We start from the raw sequence: 26,409 nt of genomic DNA on the forward strand, positions 1-26,409 counted from the left end.
TTGTTTTAATTGATAACTCGTTAAAGTAACAAAAAGAAAAAGGAGATGAGCATAAAATCAATCTAAATTCTAACTTGCTATAAAATTAAGCTATATACTGCATGTTTATTACAAGCTAATCTTCAAACTTAAATTCTTTTCAATTAATTATAAGATAAACGAAAACTTTGCCTCGATAATTTTAAAATAAAATTTCATAAATTAAATTGTTTGATTTTAATTTAAAGGACATGTGCAATCATTTCTGTTGGGAAAATGGAGTAAGAAAGCAAAGGGGGCAACAATGTCTTAAATAACAATAAAGAAGGAAGGGTGCCTGTCACCTGCAATTTCAATGGTAAACATTCATTTCTTATCAATCACAACTATGATGAATTGAAAATTAGGAAGACCTCTTCAACCTATAAGAAGAACCTGAATTTTGTTGTGTCCTTATTGTCTGAAACTAACACCACAATGGTTAGAGAATGACAATGCTCCACAACATGCCTAAAACTGGAACTGCATTTGGGAAGTGTATCCAAGAGCCTCTAGGTGAGCAGCCATGGCCTTGTTCATTGGTGGAGGACCACACCTTAGTATCTAAAAGAAGGGGGGGAAAAGGTTTGTCTTACTTGTTTTCAATAAATATGAGGAAGAACGAAGGGGATTATGCATTCTGAAAGTTACCTGAACATCTGCTGCTGGTGGTGGGCAGTCGGTTTGAATCATTTCCTTGGATACAAACCCCATGCCACCATCCCATCCTTGAGGAGGCTGAAGATAACATTTTGTAATTAATTTCATAATAATAGAATAAATAAAACCTTTAAGGACAACAAGAATATTGCGATATATGCTTTTAGGAACATGTTATTACTACCTGATTATTCAAAATCAATGTAGTTTTCATCGGATTTTTTTTTTACACAAATATTCCTTGGCCATTTTATGAATAGCAGACAACAAATGATGATCTTTATATGAGCTGTAGTTGGGCTGACTCCAGACCAACAAATATAGACCAGATAAGAGCTCAAGCTGCACCGACAGGACAAGCTCGACCTACCTTGGTCCTAATATTATGCTAATAATTTTTTAATTCTAATATCATATATTTTAATAATAATATAATTATAGATGAAAGAATATTTAAAAAACGTGAATAAACATAAAAATTTAGTTATAAACACAGGTTCGTTCTTTCACTAAAGCAAAATGGTCTTTTAGCCAGTTTTTTTTTTATAATTTTTTATATTTTTTTTAAACATCTTATTCATATATATGTTATGCTTAAGATACGTTTGGTAGAAAGTTAAAAAATTAAGGGTTAAATATCATTCTTGTAAGTTTTAACTTTTAAAGATGCTAAGTATTATCTTTGTTCCCCCAAGGTTAACATCTAACCTCTTAATAAGGCATAAATATTAGTGATGTAAAAAGTTAATCTAATCTCTTTAAGTATCCAAATAATATTAATGAGGGATTAAAAGTCATAAAAGTAATAATAATCATCCCTTGTTAACCTCGTACCAAATGCCTCCTTAGTATTATGTTAAGTTTAACTATAACGTCACTTCTTTGTAGTGCCTGATAATTAGATAATTTATAATATTTCATAATATGATACTTTGTAAGTATATTTGATGTAATAAGGCATTTATAGTAAAATTGTCACATTCCATATAAGAGAATCAATCTAAGAAAATGCGTTCAAGTAAAAGTGGGTTTCACGAGAAAAGTAGTTGAAAGACAGAGAGAAAGAGATCCTAACAAAATGGGCCAATGTTAACTCGCTAAGACCACATAAGCTTTGGGCTAAGCATGCACCCAGCATTGTGAATTGGGTCAAAACTCAACTCTGAGCTCAATCAATTGTATTCAATACAGAATACCTGCCTTCAACCCAGGATGTCGACGGCACTAACATGTCCATAGCCTAAGTCTATTCCAAACTTAATTAATTAATTACAAATTAGACCAAAAAACTATTGAGTAAGTTGGAAGGCCTAAAGGTCATACAAAATATGTTATAAAACATAATAATGCACTAATCATCCCAATACATGTTTTCATTTAGGAAGCTGTTGAGTGGATAAAGGATGGTACAGCTTCCCTTTAAAATTTATGCTTATTGGAAAAAAAAGAAAAAGCCATTACATAAGCAATTTTAGGAAGTAAACTCCTGAATTCACTCGTTGTAGACTGAAAATAGTGATTCACTACATAAAATTAGTAATCTTATTAGAGATAATTAGATAATTCTTCTGATCAACTGAATCTCTCCTATGCAGAAGAAATTTGAGGATGAGCTAGAATTTCCAATCAAACCCAAAGAAGAACCAAAAAAAAAAAAAAAAGGAGAGGTGGGTTGGGAGGGGGGGGAGGGAGGGGGAGAGAGAGAGAGAGAGAGAGAGAGAGAGTAAGAGTAAAAGGGAAGAGAGAATGACAACAATTGCATGACAGTCCTAGCAGCATCCCTCCATAGTCCATATAGACAGCACTCACCCAATCCAGAATTTCTACTGTATTCGTTAAGTTAGGTTTACCTAGTTTATACCCCCTACTGGAGCACTAGAAGTTCTAAAAAGATTTCAAAAGCTTATACAACTGCCATAACCATTTTAACAAATTTAGGAGAACAAAATGCATCACAAGAAATTGAGAATACAAAAGAAAAGGGAAACTAAGAGCTTAATAGAAATTAAAATAAATATACCTGATTCAGAACATAGTAGACACTGAAGCGGTTAGGAAAATTGTTTGCAAGGTCATCCAGCTCTTCCTACAAACATAAAATCAAAACGAAGTTATGCGATAATTTATTTGAGACCTTTTGAGTCCTAGAATATTCATCACAGCTGTTTTCCCAAGTTTGCTCTGCCTTAAATGTTCCCTCTCTTGTTCTTAAATCTAACTAGTCTGGTATCAGTGTGATGCGCAGGGGATAATATCTGCTTTTTTTAATAATAATAATAATAATAATAATAATAATAATAATAATAACAATAATAATAATAATAATATCACAAGTTAATTTTATAGCATTAAATGTTAAATAATTATGATTGACAATAGTTTTTGTTTTGTTTTTTTTACTATATATATAGTGGTCAAATAAAATGTTAAAAAATTAAACATAATTTATTGCATCTAGAAGAATAAATAGGGTAATTATAAAGAAGAGAGAGGCATAAAATGATAAAATAATTTAAATAATATAGTTAAAATAAAAAAAAACTTGATATTTAATCTCCATTATATAAATTTATATGATAAAGAATATATATAATAATAAAGATTCCAGACCAAGACATAATCATTACAATCACTGCTCTTAAGGATTCCAAAACAAGGCACAATGACAATTGGACCTGATTCAACTCATCCTTGCCCACATGACATATGTTAACAAAGATTCATCACAGCTATATATGTGACTATACACAACCAATTTTGCCCTATCCAATCTCCCTTAAATGTTTAATAATGAAAAATGTCTTTATACACTTATTTAGGATACTATATCCAGCAGAGCTTTCTGCTAGTGCTAGCAGCATCACTTTTCCTCATCACTGTAGTACTCTTTCGAATATTCACTTTCCTAGGCTTACTGGTGGAGTAATTGCTCTTTTATGCATGTATGAAACCACGACTAGTCACTTTTTCTCACATTTTACCCAATGCATACGTCTCCATCTCATGAACTTTAATTACTTTTGCCCCTTCTCTTCTTATATAGAAATTCGTTGTTGTTCCGACTCTTATGGTGAAATATTCTTGACATGTTACATTTAAATATTGTCTCATACGTATATGGCATGCACACACACACACACACACACACACACACACACACACACACAATATTTTAGATTAGTAGGTATACATCTATATTTGAAAACAAAAAAGCCATGGTATGCCTTTAGTTAACAGATTAGGCATTCATGAATAATTCTTATGAGAAAGAGGGAGAGAGGGATAGATTTACCTTTAAAAGAATGTCCTCATATGTGACATTGGCATAAATAAGATGTACATTGGTCTTGTCATTGGGATTTTCTACTATGGCCCTAGTAACCTATGGGAACCAAAAAGAGAAATAAAAGTGTTTGTTAAGTAAAAAATGATGATTTTTACAACTGGAAAATAGAAAGGCCATTTCTAATCACATACTTGGAACATTGGAGTTATTCCAGTACCTCCAGCAAGCATCCCAAAAGCTCTAACTTGGTTAGGTTGATACTTGAAGCGCCCCTAGAAGCATCACATAAATATGTCAATCTTTACACGAGTTTTTTTAAAGGATTGATAAATTATGAATTTAAATTTTTTCTAAAAAGAAAGTGACCATTCAGAGATTTGAAAAAATTCAACTCGGCATAAATTTGACCAAAGTAAATCAAACATGAACAGTTAAGAATGTTGGATAAACTAAATGTCAAGTTTTAATTTTTCCAATCAATGCACTACTGAAGAACAACAAAAATGGAAGGAAAGATAAATGAATTGGAACTGTTAAGATCAATCTTACAGTTATGGTAACAAAATTATAAAGTTTTGAGGTTTAGAGTGGATTCATAGAACTTGTCTGAAAGACTGTCTGCAAATGACGAGAAACAAGCTCTACAACTCAAAAGATTATTAGCAATCTTCAAAAGAAAAAGGAGTGATAAAGCCATTAAGCTGGAGTCTTAGGGTTTGAGAATAAATTTGAGGGTCAAACGAACATTATCAAATAATAAAACTTCGAATATTAATATATGTAGACAGAGAGAGAATTAAGCAATTATGACCTTCAAATAAATGTCAATTCATGATACTATTCAATACTAGCCAGATTTCATGTGTCAAATGTTATAATTAACCCATAAATACTTCTACCAAGCAAAAAAACACAAAAGTTTTTCAGGGAATTTTTTTTTTAATATTTTAACAAATTTATTTAAAATAAATATTAAAATGTTGTTGGTAACTACATGAAATTAATAAAAACTAAGATCAAATTGTTATTAAAAAGTGTTGTAACCAATTAGAAAATCTCACAAAATGATAATTTCTTTCATAATTAATATTTTCAGAAAATCATAATTTTTTTTTCACACACAAAAATGATTTAACATGAGCAGATAAGAAGATTTAAGCAATAGCTGATTAAAATTTTATTTTTCTTACATTATATTTATGCATATCTCTCAAAATTAAAAATATTAAAAGAAATTATAAGCTCATTTTATATTGATGAAGCACGATATTTATTTCATATTGGATCAAGAAATCTTAAAGCATATGTAATAGTATTTTATAGTAATATTTTATATAGGTTAATATTGGCCTCAACAATACATTTTAATATTGAACAAAGTGCATTTGGGAAAAATTATAGCAGATAAAAGCCTACAGGATTTTTGTAATATGAAAAACAATAAAAATCCTCTCTTGTCCATTTGCAATAAGTAGTTGCACTTCTATATATTAATTTCTTTACCATCAGCCAAAACGGTTGCAGGCCTATTTATGAATTCAAACCCTACTAATAATAAAAGCTAGCCACTAAAGAAAAATAATCATGATTATTCATCAAAGCCCTACGAATTTACCATACTTTCCACACATTTCAATATTATTTTACTTGTGATGCCATAACTCATAAACAACTTCATTGTCAACCATTGTTAAGACAAGAAATCAATCAGTCCCCCGTCTTGAATCAACAGAGCTTTCAGGTTTTAAAATAACACTAGTAAGTCGATTCTAGCTAGGAGCCCAATTTTAAATCCTGGACAAAATAGAATATGTAGGAAACAAGAAAATCATATAGCTTATGTGAACATATCTATCTAGGAATTATGTAGCTTATGTGAAATTTTATTATTTTAATTTACAATTCCACTAGAAGGTTATATTAATTATTCATCAACCAATAAGCTAAGTTTTACTGTATTGGTTACCACTCATCCTTAGTTGACTGTTAATGTTTGTTTAGCAGTGGATATTTAAGTGTATCTTTTCCTTTTCAGTTTCTTTCCTTTTTTTTTTAACCCCCTACAGATGGATGTAGCATATAAGTATGCCAGCATCTCACAATTATATTCCTCCACATTACAACATACCTCCTAAGATTCACCTTACATATGCGTTGGCATACCCAGAAAATATCAGATACAGTTCAAGCGTGATTCTTGGGTTAACAAATTACGTAGCATTTCTTTTCATCAATTTATAATGAAAGTTCCTTTCTTTGAAAATATCATATGTATTTACTATTTAGTTGTCTTTCTTCATTACAGTTTGCCTTCATCCTTTCATATTATGAAAAAGTTATGCAGTTCAATTTTTCCATTTCTCCCACAAAGGCCACGCCAATGGTTAAGGCCTTCAAGAAATTTCAAGGGCTAAGATCAATAAGATTTATAGCCAAGGCTACAATCTTACTATAGATATACATATGGTAAAAATAGTCCTATAAATTTATATTCTGGTTTTTGTCTAACGTAGTTGCTTTTAGTTACTTTAAATGTTTAAGTTGCATGATCTTTCAGCCAATGTATTTAGCATTAATGGAATGAATCAACTGTTTCTAGTTTTATATAGACATATGCTGATATATAGAGAAAATCTTTTAGCTGGCTTGAATCGCTTGATTGCTTCCTACTTGATCAAGCTAGCATGACATAACTGTTAGATTCAAAAGTTTTAACTTTTGTCTTATTGATGAGAAATTAAAATGTGATGCAGCTTTACTCAGAATGGATGAGCTTTGTGACTATTTGTTTGCGGGGAAAAAATAAACATATTCACAAAAAATCTCTGCTGAGAAGTGGGAACCACATTTTTTATAGCACTGAGAAATTGCTTGAGCAAGTTGAAAATTGAATTCATTAAGGCAAAAAGTCAAATAGAATAAATGGAAAATCCAATGGCATCAACGCATGACTCAAGAAAGGAAATAGTTTTACCTTGGGTCCCTTCACAGCCAAGTAATCACCTTCACACATCTCTCGAAAATGGTGGGACATCCTTCCTTGTGGATACATCTATGTATATGAAACAATAAAATGAGGATGGCAAAAGGAATTGAGTGACAACAAAATGAAATATAAAACGATAAACTGTAGTATTTGTTGACCTTTATAACTAGTTCAAAGTAACCAAGATCAGAGTCCAAAGTTGTGGGAGTATATGGCTTGATAACTTCTTCACCAAGACTGTCTTTTCCTCTGTTGAGAAAATAACTTTTTTTAGCATGATAGAAACAAAGGCATCAGCTATAGATAAGTACAAAACAAAGAGAATCACAAAACAAACCTGCAACTCATATGTTGTCCAATTGGTAGTCCCAATACCGAAGTTGGTGTGGGAAGAGCAAATTTAAACTTAGCTACATTATGACTGAGTTGGGTGCGCTTAACAAGTTTGAATTCCTTGAAGTTTTCAGGGTCCAAGCAACCTATCAACTTGTGAAGTTGGTTAGTGAAGTTTCAGAAGCAGCCAAACAAATAGACATAACTTCTGCTGTATATTGGAAAGATTATTAATGCAGAATAGGAAACTTAAAATTTTATTTAGGAATTTTAATTATTATAGAATTAGGAAATTTAAAGAGTTTTTATTATTAGGAATTTTATTATTATTAGGTCTATTATTTCTTAATTTATCTCATTTAGTATTCCTAATAAAGATTAAATTAGAGTTCTTAAATCGTAATATGATTGAGATACCTAGTTCTATAAATAAGACCTCAATTATAGAATGAAAAGCAACCAACAAAAAATGCAGATCAAACAGTACAAAATCAAACAAATCTTTTGGTTGCATAAAATCAAGATTAGACATAGTTTTAAGTAATTGACTTTTCTTAAATGGACTGAGGGATAGCACCTTTTCTCTGAGATAAAACCATCCTTATGGAATCAAATGGTACTCTTGTAATAAAACATATGTCAGGGTTTCTTTCTAATGATTACTGCAGTCATAACTTATTTTCCTTTGCTTTTTCCTTGTACTTTGCTAGTTTCATGCATACAAATCCATTTATAATAATAGTTTTTGTTTTTCCTCTTCAATTCATTTAAACTATATAATTGTCATATTTCATTTGATCAAGACCTATAGCATTAATGTTATAGATGCTGCATATTCTTCTTGTAAGCTGCCCAAGTAGATGATAGGGAAAATAATATTCACATCCTCTGAAAATAGAACTTTTTTCCCAGAACATAACAATTTCTCTTTTACTTTTATGATATGACAAGTTTCGCATATTTTGAGCTTAAGCACAAGAAATACATAATCCATTTCACTGCATTTGGACTTTGCCTAAGTGAGTGTACCAATATTATCATTTGAAGAAATGTATGACTTCCAATTGAAAACAAAGCTAACAAGTCTAGATGTGGTTGACTAACGTACCTTAGAAAGACAATATAATAAGAACTAGTTCCATTTGTAATTTAAGTTCACCCTTAAAAACTCATCATCCATATTCACATCCCATGGGCTACATTCCATACCTTTCTCTCATCTTATGACTCAACACAAATGTTCATTCTTTGATTAATATCAATGTTTATCCCTAAGCCTCAACATAAGCACATATATTCTTACTCAACTCATATCATCTTATAACAAAATCCCAACAAATTTTGGTCCCATTCTTCTAGTTTCATACATCTCATAAATTAGCATCCAATTAACTTATAAGCATAATTTAGCAGAAATTAAAACATATGATTTACATAACTAATCTCCAAAAGGGAAGAACCTACAATCCGTAAAACACATAAAAGTCAATTTTCCTATCCAAATTAATTATATAAAAAGAAAAAACCATAAATGGAAATTTTCTTCAGTATTAGCTATCATTAGACCCCAAGAACCAAAAGCTTCAAACGTATATGCAAACACAAATGTTTACTATATACATACGGAGAGAGAGAGAGAGCAAAAGAGATGGAAAAGTTTATACCTTTAGGTTTCTTGGTGGTGATATAGAAATAGTAGGCGGTTCCCGCACCGATGGCCAAGAGTGCGACGGCGATGCTTATCATCTCCGCCTTGTGAGACTTTAAACTCTCCATTTCTGGAACACAGAGAGAAACAAACGTTTCAGCACTGGAGGTTTTTATTTTCCCCTTCTCGCTCTTCCTTCCTCGACGGATTCAAGACCATTTAGTAGCAACTGTTCATATAGGCTCACAACTATTTTAGAAAGTCTCTGCTGCAGGTGATAATAACTCTCCCCCGTTGAATTTCAGATAGAATTTTTTATGATATTTTACAATTAAGTCCTTAAAGTATAGTAAAATCTACAATAAGTAATAGTTTTAATCTTGAAAAATTAATTCTATTAACAAATTAGTCTATATCATCTATTGCTTTTCACTTTAAACTAATTTAATTTTAAAATTTTATTTTATTAATAAAATAATTTTTATATTTAAATTTTATGTTTAAATAATTATTTATTTTTATTTAAATAGTTATATAAAATTTAGATATATAATTATTTAAATATTAAATAAATAATTATTTAAATATAAATTTAGATGTAGGCACTACTTTGCTTATAAAATAAAACTTTCAGGAATATTTTATTAAAAAAATAAAACTTTAGAAATGATATTATTTTAAATTTAAATACAATTAACAGTCAATTTAAAAAGTAGGAACTAATTTGTTAATAAAATTAAAATTTAAGGACCAAGTTGTTATACATATCATGGATTGATTATGGATTTTACTATACCTTAAATTTAATTATAAATTATTCTATTTTCTTCTAGATTAACTTATATTTTACCAAAATTTTTAGACATGACCTAATTATTCAACTGATAAATATAAAGAATTGAAGTTTTAAGGTTTAATTTGCATCCAATCCAAATTTAATCGTTATATTATCAAATAAATGTTAATTATATATTTTAAAAATAATAATCTCTTAAAAATAATAATAATGTATCATTATAATTAATTTATATATTTTATAAATAAATAATAAAATTAAATTAGTTGTATTTTAAAATGTATTTTTTAAAAAAATAATTTGAATTTTTTAACTAAAGCTTCAAATTTAAATAATAATAATTTTTTTGAAAATAATAATATTTCATAATAAAAAAAACTTAAAATAAAATTTTCATAATAATGAAGTTATTTGTATCAATAAAAAAACAAATTTTGATAAATAAAAATTTAGAACACAATTAACAAAGAAAATTTATATATTTTATGATATAAAAAATCAATCTAAAATATAAAATTAATTTAATTATTTAAGTTAAAAAATTAATAAAATAAATTATTAGCATAATTAGTTATTCATATCAAAATTTAAAAAAAAAAAGATAAATTTTATTTTTTTTTAAATTATTATTATTATTATTTTACAATTATCACATGTAAATGTATGTGAAGAAGAAGAATTTACAAGCTGTGTATAGTGGAATTAGCGGTCACGCATTCAAGCTTTCAAGCTTTCAAGCTCTGCACAGACAAGAGGTCGAGTCTCTTGCAGAGCAATTTATATTTATTTATTTATTTAAAAAAAAAAGTAATCTATTTTTTTTTTAAATTCGATCCAATTAATTGTTCATTAGTTATCTTATCAGTTCACATCTATCAATTCTAATTTACAAAATAAGAGGGTTTCATTGAATCTAATTTTCTATTAAATTGATCTGATTGATGAGTCCATTCCAATTCTAACAGCAATACATTTTAACATTTAATTACACTTTCAATTTTTGTGTTAAACAAATAAAATTTACAAAATATTATATTCTATAAACACCCAAATAGGAATATTTAACTAAGGGCATATTAAATATGTAATTTAAAAAAAAATTATGGATTGCCGAGGTAGCATTAACACTAAAATTTTTTCCGAAAATATTTATCTTTTCATAATAAAAATAAAATAGTATTAGATGCTAAATGTCATTTAAGAGCTTGTTTGATATTACTGTTAAAATTATTGTTAAAAAAATTATTTTTCTAAATATTAATTAGAGAGTATTAAAAGATAATTTAAAATTAAATTATATAAATTTTAATTATAAGAACGTTAAAATAACAAAATAATTTTTCTCAAATTATTTTTTTTAATAATTTTTAAAATAATACTTTTATTCAGAAAAATAATTTCAATCCCAAAATGCATACCAAACAGCACTAAATTTTGTTTGTGATTGTTATTGAAAAAATTTTTTATTATGGTTATTAAATATTGTTTACACCAAAAAATTATCCTAAGAATTGCTCAAAATACAAAAAAAAAAAAAAAAAAAAGGTGTTTTGTAGTTTTGCACCATTTACCACTAAGGTTTTAAACTAATTTTATAACTAAAAGGACTTTTTTGCTATCAGCAAACAACGTTAAATTTTGATTATGTGACATTAATATTTAATTAAAAAAAAGAAAAATTACAAATAGTGCCATGTAGTTTCGCTTCTTTTTCAAATAAGGGCTTTAATTTAATTTTGTGAGAAAAAAGACCTTAAATTTTTATTGTTAGCAATGTAACTTTTTCATTAACACTGTTAAATTTTGATAATGTGGCATTATATGTCATTTAAAATTATTTTTAATTATAAATATGGGTTCCATTGAAAATAAAATTAAAATTAAAATATAAAAAAAGGCAGGTACGACTCATGTCACCCTCAAATCGATGTCAACGCGTGAGTTATTGACATCGATGAGCTCGTCTAAAGGTGGAAAGGCTATATGCAGTGGTTTCTGGCTTCCGATAGGTGGTGGTGATTAATAGAAAGGTCGGTAAAGTTCAAGGGTCTAGTTTGGTCACCCTCAAATCAACACCAATCCATGAGCTGTTGAAACTGACAAGCTCATCCAAAGGTGTAATGCCATGAAACTTTTAAAATTTAATAAATTGTATAAATAATTATTTTAATATTATTTTTATTTCTTTTAAACATATTTTATAAAAATTAATTCAAAACTTTAATTTTAAATTAAATGATTATTTTCTAAAGTTAAATTTTATATTCATCATAATCATTATTATTGTAGCACTTATATTAAGTTATTTTTATTAAAAAGAATAAATGTTAGATGTTGTGAATTAGATTATTATTAGTGTTGTTTTATTTAAAATATTGTTTTAAGGGAATTTAAATAGGATGGATTTAATTGAAAAGTATTTTGGATTTGATTGTAAAACCATGAAAAGTTTAGGATTAAAAGATAATTAAAAGTTAAACAAAAAATAGCCTTAAATTTTGAAAACCACCGATAGTCGCCCTCCCCAAAATCTCTCTCTCTCTCTTCCTCCTGCATCTCTCTCTCTCTCCCTCCTGCATCTCTTTGTTCACTATCCTTTGGCTAGACCCAGTGGCTGGCAAGCCTCAGCAGCACTGGTGCAAGCTCAATGGGTAATGAACAGCGGCGGCCAACGTACTTTTCTAATGAAACGTGTAGGGGGAAATCGAATGGTTTTTCACTATTTTCTTGCGATTCTGACATCGGATAGAAGCTAAACCACTGACATTCAACTCCTTTTTCTCTAGGTTACCAGATCCAAACAACCCTGCTTTCTATCATGGTTGGAATTAGCAAATCGAGGAGAGAGAAACAAAAACTTCTATGGCCAATTCTGACCAATTCAACCGTTGAATCGATGATTTGAGACCACCGATGGACTCAGACGAAACTTTCAAGATGAGATCAACTTCACTCCGATTGGACACCGTTTGAAAAAGGCAATTATTAGACGGTCCAAATCTCTTGGTTCAATGCCGTAAATTAAATAGAATTATATGATAATTATTAACAATTTATAAGTTTCGTTTAGGTGTGATCAAATCGGCTATAGCTCACTAGCACTCGGGATTGAGTTTTTAGGTCGGGCTGACTGCTTGATAGGTTGTCTTGGAAGGTGGTCGTGTTTATAGTCATTTTTAGTGTTTTCAAATGTTCCGAACACGTTCCAAGTAGTAGAATCTGCAATAGTAGTCTCTAACTCATATTGTGTAGTTTTTGCCTTAATTAAACTAGCTAGTTGAATCTGTAAAATATTTTTAGTTGAGTAAAATTAAGTAAAATGAATTTAGTTAATACAAGGATGAGGTAGAGAACCTCTAGGAATATTTTTATAATTTTTGAAGTACTAGAAATAATTATTTAAACTTCAGAGGAGTTAGGGGCTCGAGCTAGAGTTTGAATGATTAGACTTAGGTTAGGTTCTCGTGGGCTCCGGATAGGCATGTGTTGTTATGAGCCTGAGGCCCTGTGCGTTGCATTTTACTAAGTTTTCTTGCAGGGGGTTAGGTCCAGTTATAGGGGAGACTCTGTCGAAATTTCAATAAGACCTTAGGATTTATTCTTATTTTTATAAATTAAATTAATTGGTTAATTCTATTATTATTTTGATAGTCAATATGTCTATATAGGTGATCGGGCTAACCATCTTCTCTTTTTAGCTAGACTAGCTACAGTCGAGTCAACCAATCTATGAGTTAGATATTGATTATTTTTTTAATTCAATATTATTTATAGTTTTGACATGCTCATATATTTTATAAATATATTTACATACTTAGTTAAATAAATTAGGAGCATTTTTATTGTTGCATATCTATTTGTTGGTAATTACTTGTGCTTGCCGCTCTGAGGATAATTTGGAGTTGTGTGTATGTTATATATGGTATATGATGGATACAAAATGGATGGGTAGTCGTGGCTTGAGCTAGTCTTGTTGGAACTCGGTTCCTATGGATATGAAAAGTCAGGGTGAGGCACAACTTTGAATTGATCTCGCTAGCCCCAGCATATGGATTTAAGCAAAAATCTGGCTTGAGTTGAGCTCGCTGGTTAGATTTGCATTGAGAGAGTTGTATAGAGGATAAGCTCTCATACTTATGCATTGATGTGATACACTGGGTATGTGTGTAGCTCCAAATTATCTTCTTGTACGAGTATTGGATGAATTGCTTGTTGTATGTGCTGGATGTACATTTCATGGTAGAATTGCATTAGTTTTTAGGTAGCTATAAAAATTGCATCTGTAATCAACATCTAAACTCACTGAGTCGAATGCTCACTCCTGTTCAATAATTTTCCCAGGTTACAGGAGAAATTATTTTTTTTAGAGTCTAACCTGTATTTTTCCCTGTGGGGTACAATACCATTAATTAGAAAATTTTATTAATTTATTAGTTTATTTAATTATTTATTTTATTCTCAAAACTACACTATTTTATAAATATATGGTATTAATTAATGGTATTAATTATATGGTTTATGCATGTTGGGTATCAAGGTTGAGCTGGACTTCCCTAGTTGTAAATTTCATATGGTTATTAGGTTGAATTGGTACAAATTGATTTATAATATTTTATTTTATTCTGTATATTGGTCCTTGAATTTGGGGCTAGTCATGGGTTTGGAAGCAATGGGGCTTACTACGGGTTTCAGAGGTTTTATACTAGCTTAAGTCCTAGTGCTGGTCCAGCCCATAGAATTGGGTTGTGACAAAAGGTGAGGAGGCTATAGTGGTGGGTATTAGGGCTTCTGGTGCTGGAGGTGGTGATTCTCCGTGGATTTGGCTCTCTATCAAGCACTCTCTCTCCTCTCGTTTCTCATCGATCCACCGTTGTTGCACTGATCTTGCCTTGTTGATGGTCATTGGCCATTGCTTGGAGGGTTGGGATGTCATTGATGTTAGTGAGGGAAGGGTTGCTGAAGGGAAGGAAAAAGATAGGAGGAAGGGAAAATGGGTTAGCAAGGGGGTGGTTTGCCCGTTCCTTCCCATTTTTCAATTATATTTTCTAAATTTTAAGTTTAAGTGGGACCCACAATGATAATTAAAAATACTTTATGTTTATTAAATGCCACATCATTAAAATTTAACTATGTTAACGAAGAAGTTTCACTTTGCTAATAGAGTGAAACCATAGGCATTCATTTATCACAAATTTAATTTGATGCCCTTAATTGATTTGAAATTTTAATTTTTAAGTGGGATCCATTTTTAAGTAATTTATCTATTACATCAACAATATTTAACGGTGTTAGAGGGAAAATCCATTCTTTCGGAACAACGTGTAACCATAACACACCACTCTATCACAAACTTAATTTCAGGTTCTGATTTGAAAATGTGTGTAACCACAAGGAAGGTAGATATATGTAGGCACCTAAAGCATTGTTAGTTAATAAAAGGGACCACAAGAGCAATCTTAAAAAGGTAACTCAACTAGGTGATTAGTATCAAAATATACTGTAATCATGAAGAATGTGTCAAAGAATATCTCTAATTTATGGCACCACATGTCTAAGCCATTGAAATAGAATGGCTTGAACAAAATGCTTAATACAATTATAAATAGTGGGAGAAGAGGAAGCATACAGGGTTCAAAGCCTACTTATAATGCTACTCTACCATCATTTTCTCCTCTACCTCGATAGAGATGACAAAGCACTTGTGTGGCCAAGTCATAAACTTCTCCATGTGTAAAAGACCATACTAGGTTGGAATATGAATTGGTGACTGTGAGAGGGGGAATACCAAACATATATTTGCAGCGGAGATATATAATAGAAGTAGTGTGCTCTTTCTTTTGATGGAGGTTCTATCGATGCATGGTTGAACTAATGATTAATCCAAGAAAAGTATGTTCACATGATGCTTTTCTCATCCTTGCGTAGATTCAAATGATCATGAGTGCTCAAAATTGAAGCATGGCTAGTCCTTCTACCATGGGCAATCAAACCAATAATGGCAGCCATATCATGCCATGCAAAAATATAAAGCATTTGGCAGAAAATAACCAAAATGTTAAAGCCACATCAAAGAGTCTTAGATTAAGCTACAAATTGGACAAATGAGTTTAATAAATTGATTTATAATAGTTTCTAAGTTACATTTTGAAATTCCCAATGTATTATACATGATTGAATAATGTTATATCGGTGAATTCTAAAGATCTATAGGTGGCCAATTAAAGGTGGAAATATAAAATTTAGGGTGTATACAAAATGAATGATAGAACCAAGGAGTGAACATATAAAATGAAGAATAAAAAAGGCTTAAGTTGTAATTTCCCTTTTCATCTCTCCATATAGAAGGAAGAGAGAGAGAGAGAGAGAGAGAGAGAGAGAGAGAGAGCTAGCCAACTTTCTCCACACTTTTCCCCTCATTTTCTTCTCCTTCTTCCCATATCTCTATAAGCTTTCTCAAGACTCTTTCTAAGTCTTTCCCTTTCCAAAAACAAAGATTCATGCCTCCACTTTATCTCCTCTCTTGCTTCCATTTTTATTCCTGATTCGTTTTCCCATTTTTGAGCAACTAAAGGAGATTCATTTGTGTAAGTGTTGAAGCTAGCCAAAATGAGAAAAATAGAGAGATAGTATTAAGCCATTAAAGAGGTAAGCCAACCCTTACATCTTTTCTTCCCTTTCTTTTTTCTTCAAACTTTCTTAAAGTCCCAATTTATGTTATAGAGTGTTAATTCTCTAATGGAGTAAGCAAGGGGGAAAGTCTTAGTTAGGTTTCAGCTAATTTTAAAGATAAAGGAATTTCTATTTTTGGCTTCTTTTATTCCTCCCTTTCTTACCTCTAAAAATGTCAAAATGAGCATGGGTTGAAAACTAATAAGATATGTTGATATATTATTTATCTAAGTAAGTGTTATCTATATGAGAAAAGAGAATTTTAGCTAAATGGTAAACTAAAATTTGTTGATTTGAGAAAAGAAACCAAGACAAGATTGAAATGATTATTTAAAGATTTAGCTTTTGTTAAAACTGATTTAAGAGAGAAAAAGAATCTTCCCATTGATTGATTTATGAAGAATATAGAAAAATGTCTTTATATACAAAGATTTTCTAGAGAGAAAACTATAACACACCCCCTTAAAATGGGTTTAAACAAGTTCAAAAACCCCATCTTGCTGACTAAGTACTGGAGCTGTCACCTACTAAGAGCCTTAGTTGGTAAATCTGCTACTTGTTCTTTTGAAGGAACAAATTCTGTCACCTTCTTGAATTTCATCCCTCATAATGTGGCAATCAAGTTCTATGTGCTTTGTACACTCATGAAAAATAGGATTATGAGCTGCATGTATTGCAGCCTTGTTATCACAATGAATGTTTGTTAGTGCTACGATTTTAACTCTAAGTTCCTGAATTAATCTCTATAGCCGTATTATTTCACAAGTTAAATCTGCTAGAGACATATATTCTACTTCTGTTGAATATTTGGATATGATATTTTATCTTTTTTTTTTTTTTTTTTTTTTCTAAGAAATCATAGATTTCCCAATGAAAACACAATAACTAGTTATGAACCTTCGAGTCATTGGACAACTAGCCCAATCTGAATCACAACAAGCTTGTAACTTTAGCTCATTTGTTGCATACATGAACACCCCTTGTTCTGGTGTCGCTTTCAAATATTTCAGTACTTTGAATACTGCTTCAATATGAGATTTTCTTGGAGCATGCATGAACTGGCTTAAGGTTTGCATTGCAAATGATATGTCTACCCTGGTTACTGTGAGATAAATGAGCCTTCCCACAAGCTTTTGAAATTTTGCAATATCTTCAAGTAAATCACCATGCTCATTATCATGTTTTAAATTCTACTCCATAGGTGTAGGAGCTGGCCTGGCTGTTGTCAAACTTGTGTCTGCTAGTAACTCCAATGTGTACTTCCTCTGAGATATACATTTTCCAGCAGAGGACTTAGCTATCTCTAAGCCTAAAAAATATTTCAAATCTCCCAGATCTTTCAACAAAAATTGGGACTTCAAATATTGCTTCAATTCTTCTATTTCTATCATACTATCACCTATCAAAATTATATCTACATACACCAAGATAACAATAAGACCTAATTTTGTGTTTTTTGTTAACAAAGAGTAATCACATTTGGACTTCACAAAACCATTAGCTAAAATAGCTGCAGATAACTTCTTAAACCACTGCCTACTAGCATGTTTCAAACCATACAAAGATTTTTGCAACTTGCACACTAATTCCCCCCTCCCCCCTTTCTCTGAATGGTTTGAATAAGAGCCTGGAGGTAAAGACATTTTCACTTCTTCATATAAATCTCCATTCAAGAAAGCACTATTCACATCCATTTGAACTAAAGAGCAATCCTTTAATAGCTGGAATATCTAACAAAGTTTTAACAGTGGACATTTTAGCAATGAGAGAAAATGTTTCATGAAAATCTATCCCTTCTTTCTATGTGTAACCTTTGGCCACTAAACGAGTCTTGTGCATCTCAACAGTCCCATCATTTCTATGCTTAATTTTGTAGACCCATTTAGACCCTATAGCTGTCTTATCAGGGGGAAGAGTAGTCAAGGTCCAGGTTCCATTCCTTTCAAGGCAGCAAGTTCATCTTGCATTGCCTCAATCTATTTTGGATTAGAAATAGCTTTGGCATAAGTACTTGGTTCTTTTTCGGAGTTAATGTGAGTGAGAAAGGCTTGATATGAAGGTTTAACATTGGTTGAAGTATAAAATGAAGAAAAAGAATAAGGAATATGAGAATGAGAATTGAGAAGAGAATTAGAACCTGAACTTGGGAAAAATTGTGCAAATTGAGAAGCAACCGTATTGCAAGTATAGTCATTGAGCCAAGTTAAAGGTTTAGAGATTCTTGTTGACCTTCTTAAAGGCAAATATGACTCTAGAACAATGTAATTATTTTTTAATACATTGAACTGAGAATGAACTAAAGAATCAGAAGAAACAAAATATTCAGCATAATTATTGGAAGGCATAATAGAATCAAATGGAATTGCATAAGATAAAGGGTCATCAAGAATAACAGGATTAATAACAACAATAGAAAGAATAAGTTCAAATGATGTAGAAACATATTGAAATGGAAAAATGGTTCCATTCCATGAAATAACACATCTCTAAAAACAAATGAATGATGAGTAGCTAAATCGTATAACAAATATCATTTTTGTATGAGGATATCCTATGAAAATACACTTGGCGGCTCTAGGAGTGAACTTATCTTTACGACTACATGACAGTAGCATAGTACAAGCAACTTAAGACCTTCATATGGGACAAAGTAGGTGGATGACCATAAAGTTATTCAAAAGGAGTTTTGTTCTACAAAATAGGAGTGGGCAATCTATTTAATACGTATGTGGCGACAAGAATGCAATCCCCTAAAAAAGAAAGAGGTAAGGAAGCTTGAAATTTAATGGCTCTAGCAATCTCAAGAATATTTTTGTGTTTCCTTTCAACCATACCGTTTTGTAGTGGCGTGTAAGTGCAAGAAGTTTCATGAATAATACCTAAGGCTTGAAATGAGTAACTATGTCTTTACTTAAAAACTCAGGTCCATTATCACTTCTAGTTCTTTTGATAGTAGTTTGATGTTTATTCCATGGTAAGAAAATTTTTTACATGAATTAAGACTTCAAATTTGCATTTCATCAAAATATTCCATGCTCCTCTTGAAAAATCATTATAATAGTCACAAAAAATTTAGCATATGTCTTACTAGGGACTTTGTATGGACCTTAAATATCCATATGAATCAAATCAAATTTATGAAAACTAAAAGTAGAACTATTATGAAAAGGAATTCTAGCTTGCTTGGCATAAGCACAAATGTCACACACACTTTTATTATCAATGAAATCAGGAAACAAAAGTTTAAGTTTTTTATTCGAAAGATGGCTTAGCATAGCATGCCACAAGAGATAATGGTCCACGCAAGGCTTATCAACAGATTTATTTGAGCTATTTACATTGGAAAACAAAGAGATAGCAAAGGCAATAGCAGAAGGAATGGTAAAAAAGGATGTGATAAACAATACATTCCATGATGTTGATTACTAATCCCCATAATTCTTTCCTTGTTTAGGTCCTGTATCAAATAGTAATCAAGAAAAAAATGAACAAAATAATGAAGATTTCTGGTTATTTGACTAACAGAAATCAAATTAAATTGAAATTTGGGACTATATAAAACATCATAAAAGGTTAGAGTAGGATTACCTGAATAATTCCTTTATATGTAATGGGGGCAAGAGTACCACCAAGAAGTTTAACAGTGGATTGAGGTATGGAATATGTGATATGTGGTTGGATGCTCCACTATCTATAATCCAAGAATGGATAATATTGGAAAATGTAAAGGTGTGAACTATACCTACCATGTGAACCTCCTAAGAACACCTTGAAGACTTTCTACCATTGACAGATTATAAATAGGACATCAATTGTTGGATCTATGCCTAGGTGAACTATGGTGCATTGTAACGCCCTTCGTTTAGGTAGTCCATACATTCTACTGTTTCGACGACTAACGTCTGTTCGGACAACTAGGATGTCTGGAACTACACTCAAACAAGAGCGAGGAGGCATAAATTGACTGAATAAAGATTAAGAAAAATCAAGGAAAAATAAAACAAGCAAAGTGCAACTCGGTTAAACGAGTCGAGGTCACAGCGATGGGTGACCTTATCGGGAAGCGATTGCAGAGACAGTTGCCAATCCCAGACTCATGGGAAAACCCTGTAAGACAAATAATAGGATTAAATTGAAGGCTTTAAGAAGTTTAAAAGGCAATAAAAATGCTAAGAAAAAAATTAAGAAAATTTAATCAATTAGTATAGACAAATATAAACCGAAAAACTCAATAAGGGGCATTTTGGTCATTTCAACCCTAGAGTTAAATTTTGACCTAAATGTTAGTTAAAATAAGAGAGATTAAAATGTATAAAATAAATTAAAATGATGAATTATGGTAGGAAAAGAAAAGAAAAGAAAAAGGAAGAAAAAAAATTAAAATGGGATTTATGACATAAGTCATGACATCATTAAAATTAGTGACCAATAAAATTTCAACAAATAATTAAAAGGATTAGAAGGGATTTAAAAGAGACAAAAAAATTAAAAGGAAAGCATTTTCCTCTTCTTCTCCCATGCTTGGCCGGCTGCCATAGATAATACTTCCACCATTTTTTTTTTTTTTCTAAGCTTGGTTCTCCCATTTTCTTCCCATAAAACCCTAAACACCTTTCACAAAAATTAACTCCCACACCAAGAGGAAGCTTTTGATTATCATAAAGTGAAGAAATTTCAAGGTTTATACAAGCCAAGAAAGAGATCAAAGAGGTTAGTGCACTAAACAACTTTCTCTTCTTCTTTAACTAGAAAAAGCATGCCAAACTAAATGTAAATCTTATGAAAATTAAAAGAAATCTTGAGAATATGGGAACTTAAATTTTCGGCAACCATGAGGGTTGTGTGAAATTGTTTGAAATTGAGATTGTTTGATGATGTTTAGAAGTGTTATGAATGACAAATTGTAGTTTGGGATAAGGAGGAATGAATATTGGGAGTGCTTCTCTTATGTAAGAATTCGGACCTACGAGTCCAGTATACTGTTTGAGTTATAACTAAAGTTGTGTGGCTCCAATTGGTATGAGGCTAATTGGAGGTGAAACTAGACTCAAAATACCCCATTTTTCATGAAGAAATCATGTCCAAATTCTGTCCAAATCTTGACCTAATTACTGTCCCAATCTGGCTTACCAAATCCTCAGTCCAGAAAATTGACTAAATGAACAGTACATGTTCATTTGGCCATAACTCCCTCTAGACAGGTCCAAATGACCTGAATTTTATACCATTGGAAAGATTAGACATAGGATTACAACTTTCATTGAGAACACCAAGCCCAAAAATGCCTCTAACCAAATGAAATTATTGACCCAAATTGGGTCACCAAACTGACCAGAATCAATTCTGCCCAGAATTTCGTAAACATAGACCACCCGACCAGTTTTGGAAAAATGGCCATTAAATTGGTCTACAAAAATCCAAATGCAATGAAACCAGTGGAAAAATTTCCACAAGACATATATCTACAATATTGATGTTTTGACCAGAACCCATAACCCAAGGGAACTAAGCCAAATTGTTATAAAAATTTAGTACACTAAATCCTAGAATTTGCCTAAACTACCACCTGACCCCAGAACAGAATTTATACCATAACTTTCACTAGAAAATCCCAAATGGGATGAGCCAAACTGTTCTGGAAACCTAAGAGATAGGGCTTCAACTTTCATTTAGAAACTTTTCTCAAAATTTGAGTGTAAGAACCCTAAAATGAGAGTTAAAGCCACTGACTTGAACCTGGAATCCTGTAGACACAGGGCACCTGAGTCTAGGTTAGTTAATTTGCTATAATTAATTCTACAAGACTTGAAAAATTATAATTAAAAATTTTGAGTAATCATAAGACATAGGGTAACAACTTCTATGAAGAACATTAGGCCTAAAAGTGGCTGTAACATGTCCAAATAATTAGGAAAAGATTGACTCCAAAATCTGCCTAGTTCTGGAACTTGAATGAGTTAAGGAACCAGTTTTGGTTATTTTGTAACACCCTAGGCAAATCCCACATTGACAAAATACGGGAGAGATGCTGGGTTTATAAGTTGATGATTCGTAACCCCTAGTGACGGGTTTTAAAACCGTGAGGGCTTCAGCCCAGAGCGGACAATATCACTAGTGGGCCGGGCCGTTACATTTGTGATATCAGAGCACTCCGCGTGCAACCTTGAACGATGGTGGGGCAAACCTCAGCGAGGACGCTGAGTCCCATAAGGGGGGTGGATTGTAACACCCTAGGCAAATCCCACATCGATAAAACACGGGAGAGATGCTGGGTTTATAAGTTGATGGTTCGTAACCCCTATTGACGCGTTTTAAAACCGTGAGGGCTTCGGCCTAGAGCGGACAATATCACTAGTGGGCTGGGCCATTACATTTGTGGTATCAGAGCCGCTCCGCGTGCAACCTTGAACGATGGTGGGGCAAACCTCAGCGAGGACGCTGAGTCCCATAAGGGGGGTGGATTGTAACACCCTAGGCAAATCCCACATCGGCAAAACACGGAGAGATCTTTGGGTTTATAAGTTGATGGTTCGTAACCCCTATTGACGCGTTTTAAAACCGTGAGGGCTTCGGCCCAGAGCGGACAATATCACTAGTGGGCCGGGCCGTACCTTCTCCAGTTAGTATTGTCCGCTTTGGCCCATGGGCCTCACGGATTTGTCTCTTGGGAGGTTTCATTCCCAAAAGCCCGCTGACCAGGTGAGGAAGGCTCCCACATATATGGCCCAAATCTTTTCTTCCCATTTCTAATGTGGGACACAAAGTTTCCAGTGCGTAGTTGGTTGAACAAGCACGTCCCAACCCCATCCCTGGGTCGTGACAAGCCCACCACTTCCACAGTGCGTCCTCGCACCACACACCGCACTAGAGGAGTCGGCTCGATACCACAAATGTAACGGCCCGGCCCACTAGTGATATTGTCCGCTCTCGAAGCCTCACGGTTTTACACCGCGTCACTCGGGGTTACGAACCATCAACTTATAAACCCAGCATCTCTCCCGTGTTTTGTCGATGTGGGATTTGCCTAGGGTGTTACAATTGTAACACCCTAGGCAAATCCCACATCGGCAAAACACGGGAGAGATGCTGGGTTTTGTAACACCCTAGGCAAATCCCACATCGGCAAAACACGAGAGAGATGCTGGGTTTATAAGTTGATGGTTCGTAACCCCTATTGACGCGTTTTAAAATCGTGAGGGCTTCGCCGTGAGCGGACAATATCACTAGTGGGCCGGCCGTTACATTTGTGGTATCAGCGCTCCGCTGCAACCTTGAACGATGGTGGGGCAAACCTCGTGAGACGCTGAGTCCCATAAGGGGGGTGGATTGTAACACCCTAGGCAAATCCCACATCGGCAAAACACGGGAGAGATGCCGGGTTTATAAGTTGATGGTTCGTAACCCCTATTGACTCGTTTTAAAACCGTGAGGGCTTCGGCCCAGAGCGGACAATATCACTAGTGGGCCGGGCCGTTACATATTTGACCATAACTTGAGTTCTAAAACTCGAAATGACATGATTCAAAAAGAAAAACAAAGACAAGACATAGAGAGACAACTTCTATGAAGGAAGTGTAGCCAAACAGTGGCAACATGTTGGCCAATTTACTAGGAGAAGATAAAACACCAAATCTAGACCTAAAGAAAGGTTCAAGATATTATTTGATACAAGACATGTAAATTACCTATATGAATTGCTAAATGCATAACTTACATGAAAATGAAAGGGGAACCCATTTTCCCACTATAAATTGACATGAAACTACTATAAAGCACTAATAGTGCATGACATGAAATAGTAAGATAATAAGTAATTAATAATACCAATTTGCCCAAAGTATACATAGACTTATTTATATAGCATGGATCGATTGGTATACCAATTAGGGACTACAGATTGTAGTACTGCCCAAAGGAATAATCATTGATAGACAATATATGTCTGATATGATTGTTCTACTGGCTTTATGCCTGCTCGTTGGCTATTATGCCTAATTTTATTACTGGCTTCATGCCTGCCCACTGGCCTTGTGGCTGACATGATAAATGTATACATATTAGACATATGGATATTTAACTAGTACACTCCCGTGTAGCCAGTCCTTATAGTCTGTCATAGGTTACTTGGGCATAGTTATGAGAAATAAATTTTAAATTCAAACAAGTACATGAGAGAACCATTAATATAAATTTTATAAAATCGAATATAAATTATATGAATAAAAAGATACCGATTAATTTAATTGTTTTCAAAGTTTGATAAACAAGAAAAAAGGACTGTAAATTCATGTAATTGTATGTTACTTTATAAGGTTATACTTAAAATAATTATTTTAAATTGTTTAGTTATTTTTCCTTATTTATGCACCACTAAGAGTTATGCTTAGCGCGATGGATTGTTTCCTTGCGTAGGTACAGGAGATCATCACCAGTAGCAGCAGCAGTAAAGCCTAGATAGGATTTTGATCAGACCTGTTACAGTGTTAGTGTCACCTCAGCAGTCTGTTTTGGTAGGGCTCATGTAAATTTAGATTTTGCATTTTGATAATTGTACATAAGCAAATGTTGTAAATTATTTTGAGACTTGTAATTAAATTTTGGATTGTATATAATTGTACATTATTATATGTAATGTTATGTGAATGAAATGAAAGTTTATTTTCTTGAAAATTTTATGAGTAATGGTATGATATAGTACATGAATAATTGATATGATAAATGATGTAATGAAATGGATATAATTGATTTTAATAAGTAAATAAGGAAACCCGCCATGCACTAATAAAATAGGGGAAACTCTGTCTAGATCTCCATAAAAATGAAATGGGATAAAAAAAAAATTTACACATAAGATAATATAATTAAATTAACATTGTACACGATAAGACAGTACAAGGTGCTCCGGCACTAAATGTAGCACGCCTTGCTCGGCTACACTGTAGACTGGTGAGAGGTGTTACATGCATGGGTGGTTCCAGTACTTGCATTATTAGTGCCAACACTAGAAGTATCGAAGGCAGTAATATGTGCTGCTTATGCTTTGACTGGAGTAGTGCCTCTTCCAGCATTATTAAACTTGAAATTAGGTGGATATCCCACCAATTTAAAACATGTATCCTTTTTGTGACCTAGTTTATCACAGTAATTACAAGTAAAATTCTTTTTTCCTCTTGCTGCACCTTGAGGAACAAATGAACCCTAAGATGGAGTGACTGCAAAAGCTTTAGGTGTTGAATTAATAGATTATGCACTAGAATATACTTTTCTCTATGATTCTTCTTGAACCAATTTACCATACAACTGATTTACTATAAGGAAGGGATCCATCAAAAGAATTTGTCACCTCACTTCACTGTATGTTTCATCAAGTCCCATAAGAAATTCCATGCATTTATCAAATTTAGTAGAAACTGAAGTAACTTGGAACTAAAGAAGGGGAGAAAGATATTTATAGATTAGCAAGGAGGAGAGAAAGGAAATGTCAAGATCTCAATCAAGTTAGGTGCATTAAGGATAAAGAAGGAAAAGTGTTGGTGAAAGATGAGGACATTAAAGAAAGATGGAGAAATTATTTTAATGATCTCTTTAATAATAGTTAAAATGGTAATAGCGTGAATATAGACTATAGAACAATAGAAAAGAATGTGAATTACACTAGAAGGATTAGAGCTTTAGAAGTAAAGGAAGCACTTAAGAGAATGAAAGTGGGTAAAGCCTGTGGACCCGATGAAATACCAATTGAAGTGTGGAAGTGTTTGGGAGATACGAGAGTGGCATGGCTAACTAAATTATTTAATAAGATTCTAAACTCAAAGAAAATGCCTGATGAATAGAGGAGGAGTATTTTTGAAAATAAGGGAGATATACAGACTTGCTCAAACTATAAGGGAATTAAACTCATATGCCATACTATGAAGTTGTGGGAGAGAGTTGTGGAGAATCGACTACATCATGATACTTCTATCTCTCTCAATCAATTTGGCTTCATGCCCGGTCGTTCAACTATGAAAGCG

General features: G+C 32.3%; 1 protein-coding gene across 1 annotated transcript; it reads right to left on the reverse strand.

Annotated features, from left to right (window-relative positions):
• Positions 1-261: 261 nt before the first annotated feature.
• On the reverse strand, positions 262-9,198 carry LOC131179206 (NADH--cytochrome b5 reductase 1-like). Its single transcript, XM_058145324.1, has 9 exons — positions 8,948-9,198; positions 7,288-7,429; positions 7,109-7,199; positions 6,939-7,016; positions 4,156-4,236; positions 3,971-4,060; positions 2,699-2,764; positions 670-756; positions 262-582 (listed from the first exon to the last, which is right to left on the reverse strand). Exons 1-9 carry the CDS (start codon positions 9,057-9,059, stop codon positions 490-492), a joined length of 840 nt encoding a protein of 279 aa, XP_058001307.1. The 5' UTR covers positions 9,060-9,198; the 3' UTR covers positions 262-489.
• Positions 9,199-26,409: the final 17,211 nt, after the last annotated feature.

The sequence above is a fragment of the Hevea brasiliensis genome, chromosome 1, assembly GCF_030052815.1.
Source record: "Hevea brasiliensis isolate MT/VB/25A 57/8 chromosome 1, ASM3005281v1, whole genome shotgun sequence".
Classification (NCBI taxonomy): domain Eukaryota; kingdom Viridiplantae; phylum Streptophyta; class Magnoliopsida; order Malpighiales; family Euphorbiaceae; genus Hevea; species Hevea brasiliensis.

Bases quoted from the DNA above. Each gene is read 5' to 3' on its own strand.
- LOC131179206 (XM_058145324.1), bottom strand. From the start codon at position 9,059: ATGGAGAGTTTAAAGTCTCACAAGGCGGAGATGATAAGCATCGCCGTC. The intron at 7,430-8,947 runs GTATAAACTTTT...ACAAGTTGATAG, and splicing joins CACCACCAAGAAACCTAAAG to GTTGCTTGGACCCTGAAAAC. The intron at 2,765-3,970 runs GTAAATCTATCC...TTATGTTTGTAG, and splicing joins ATGAGGACATTCTTTTAAAG to GAAGAGCTGGATGACCTTGC.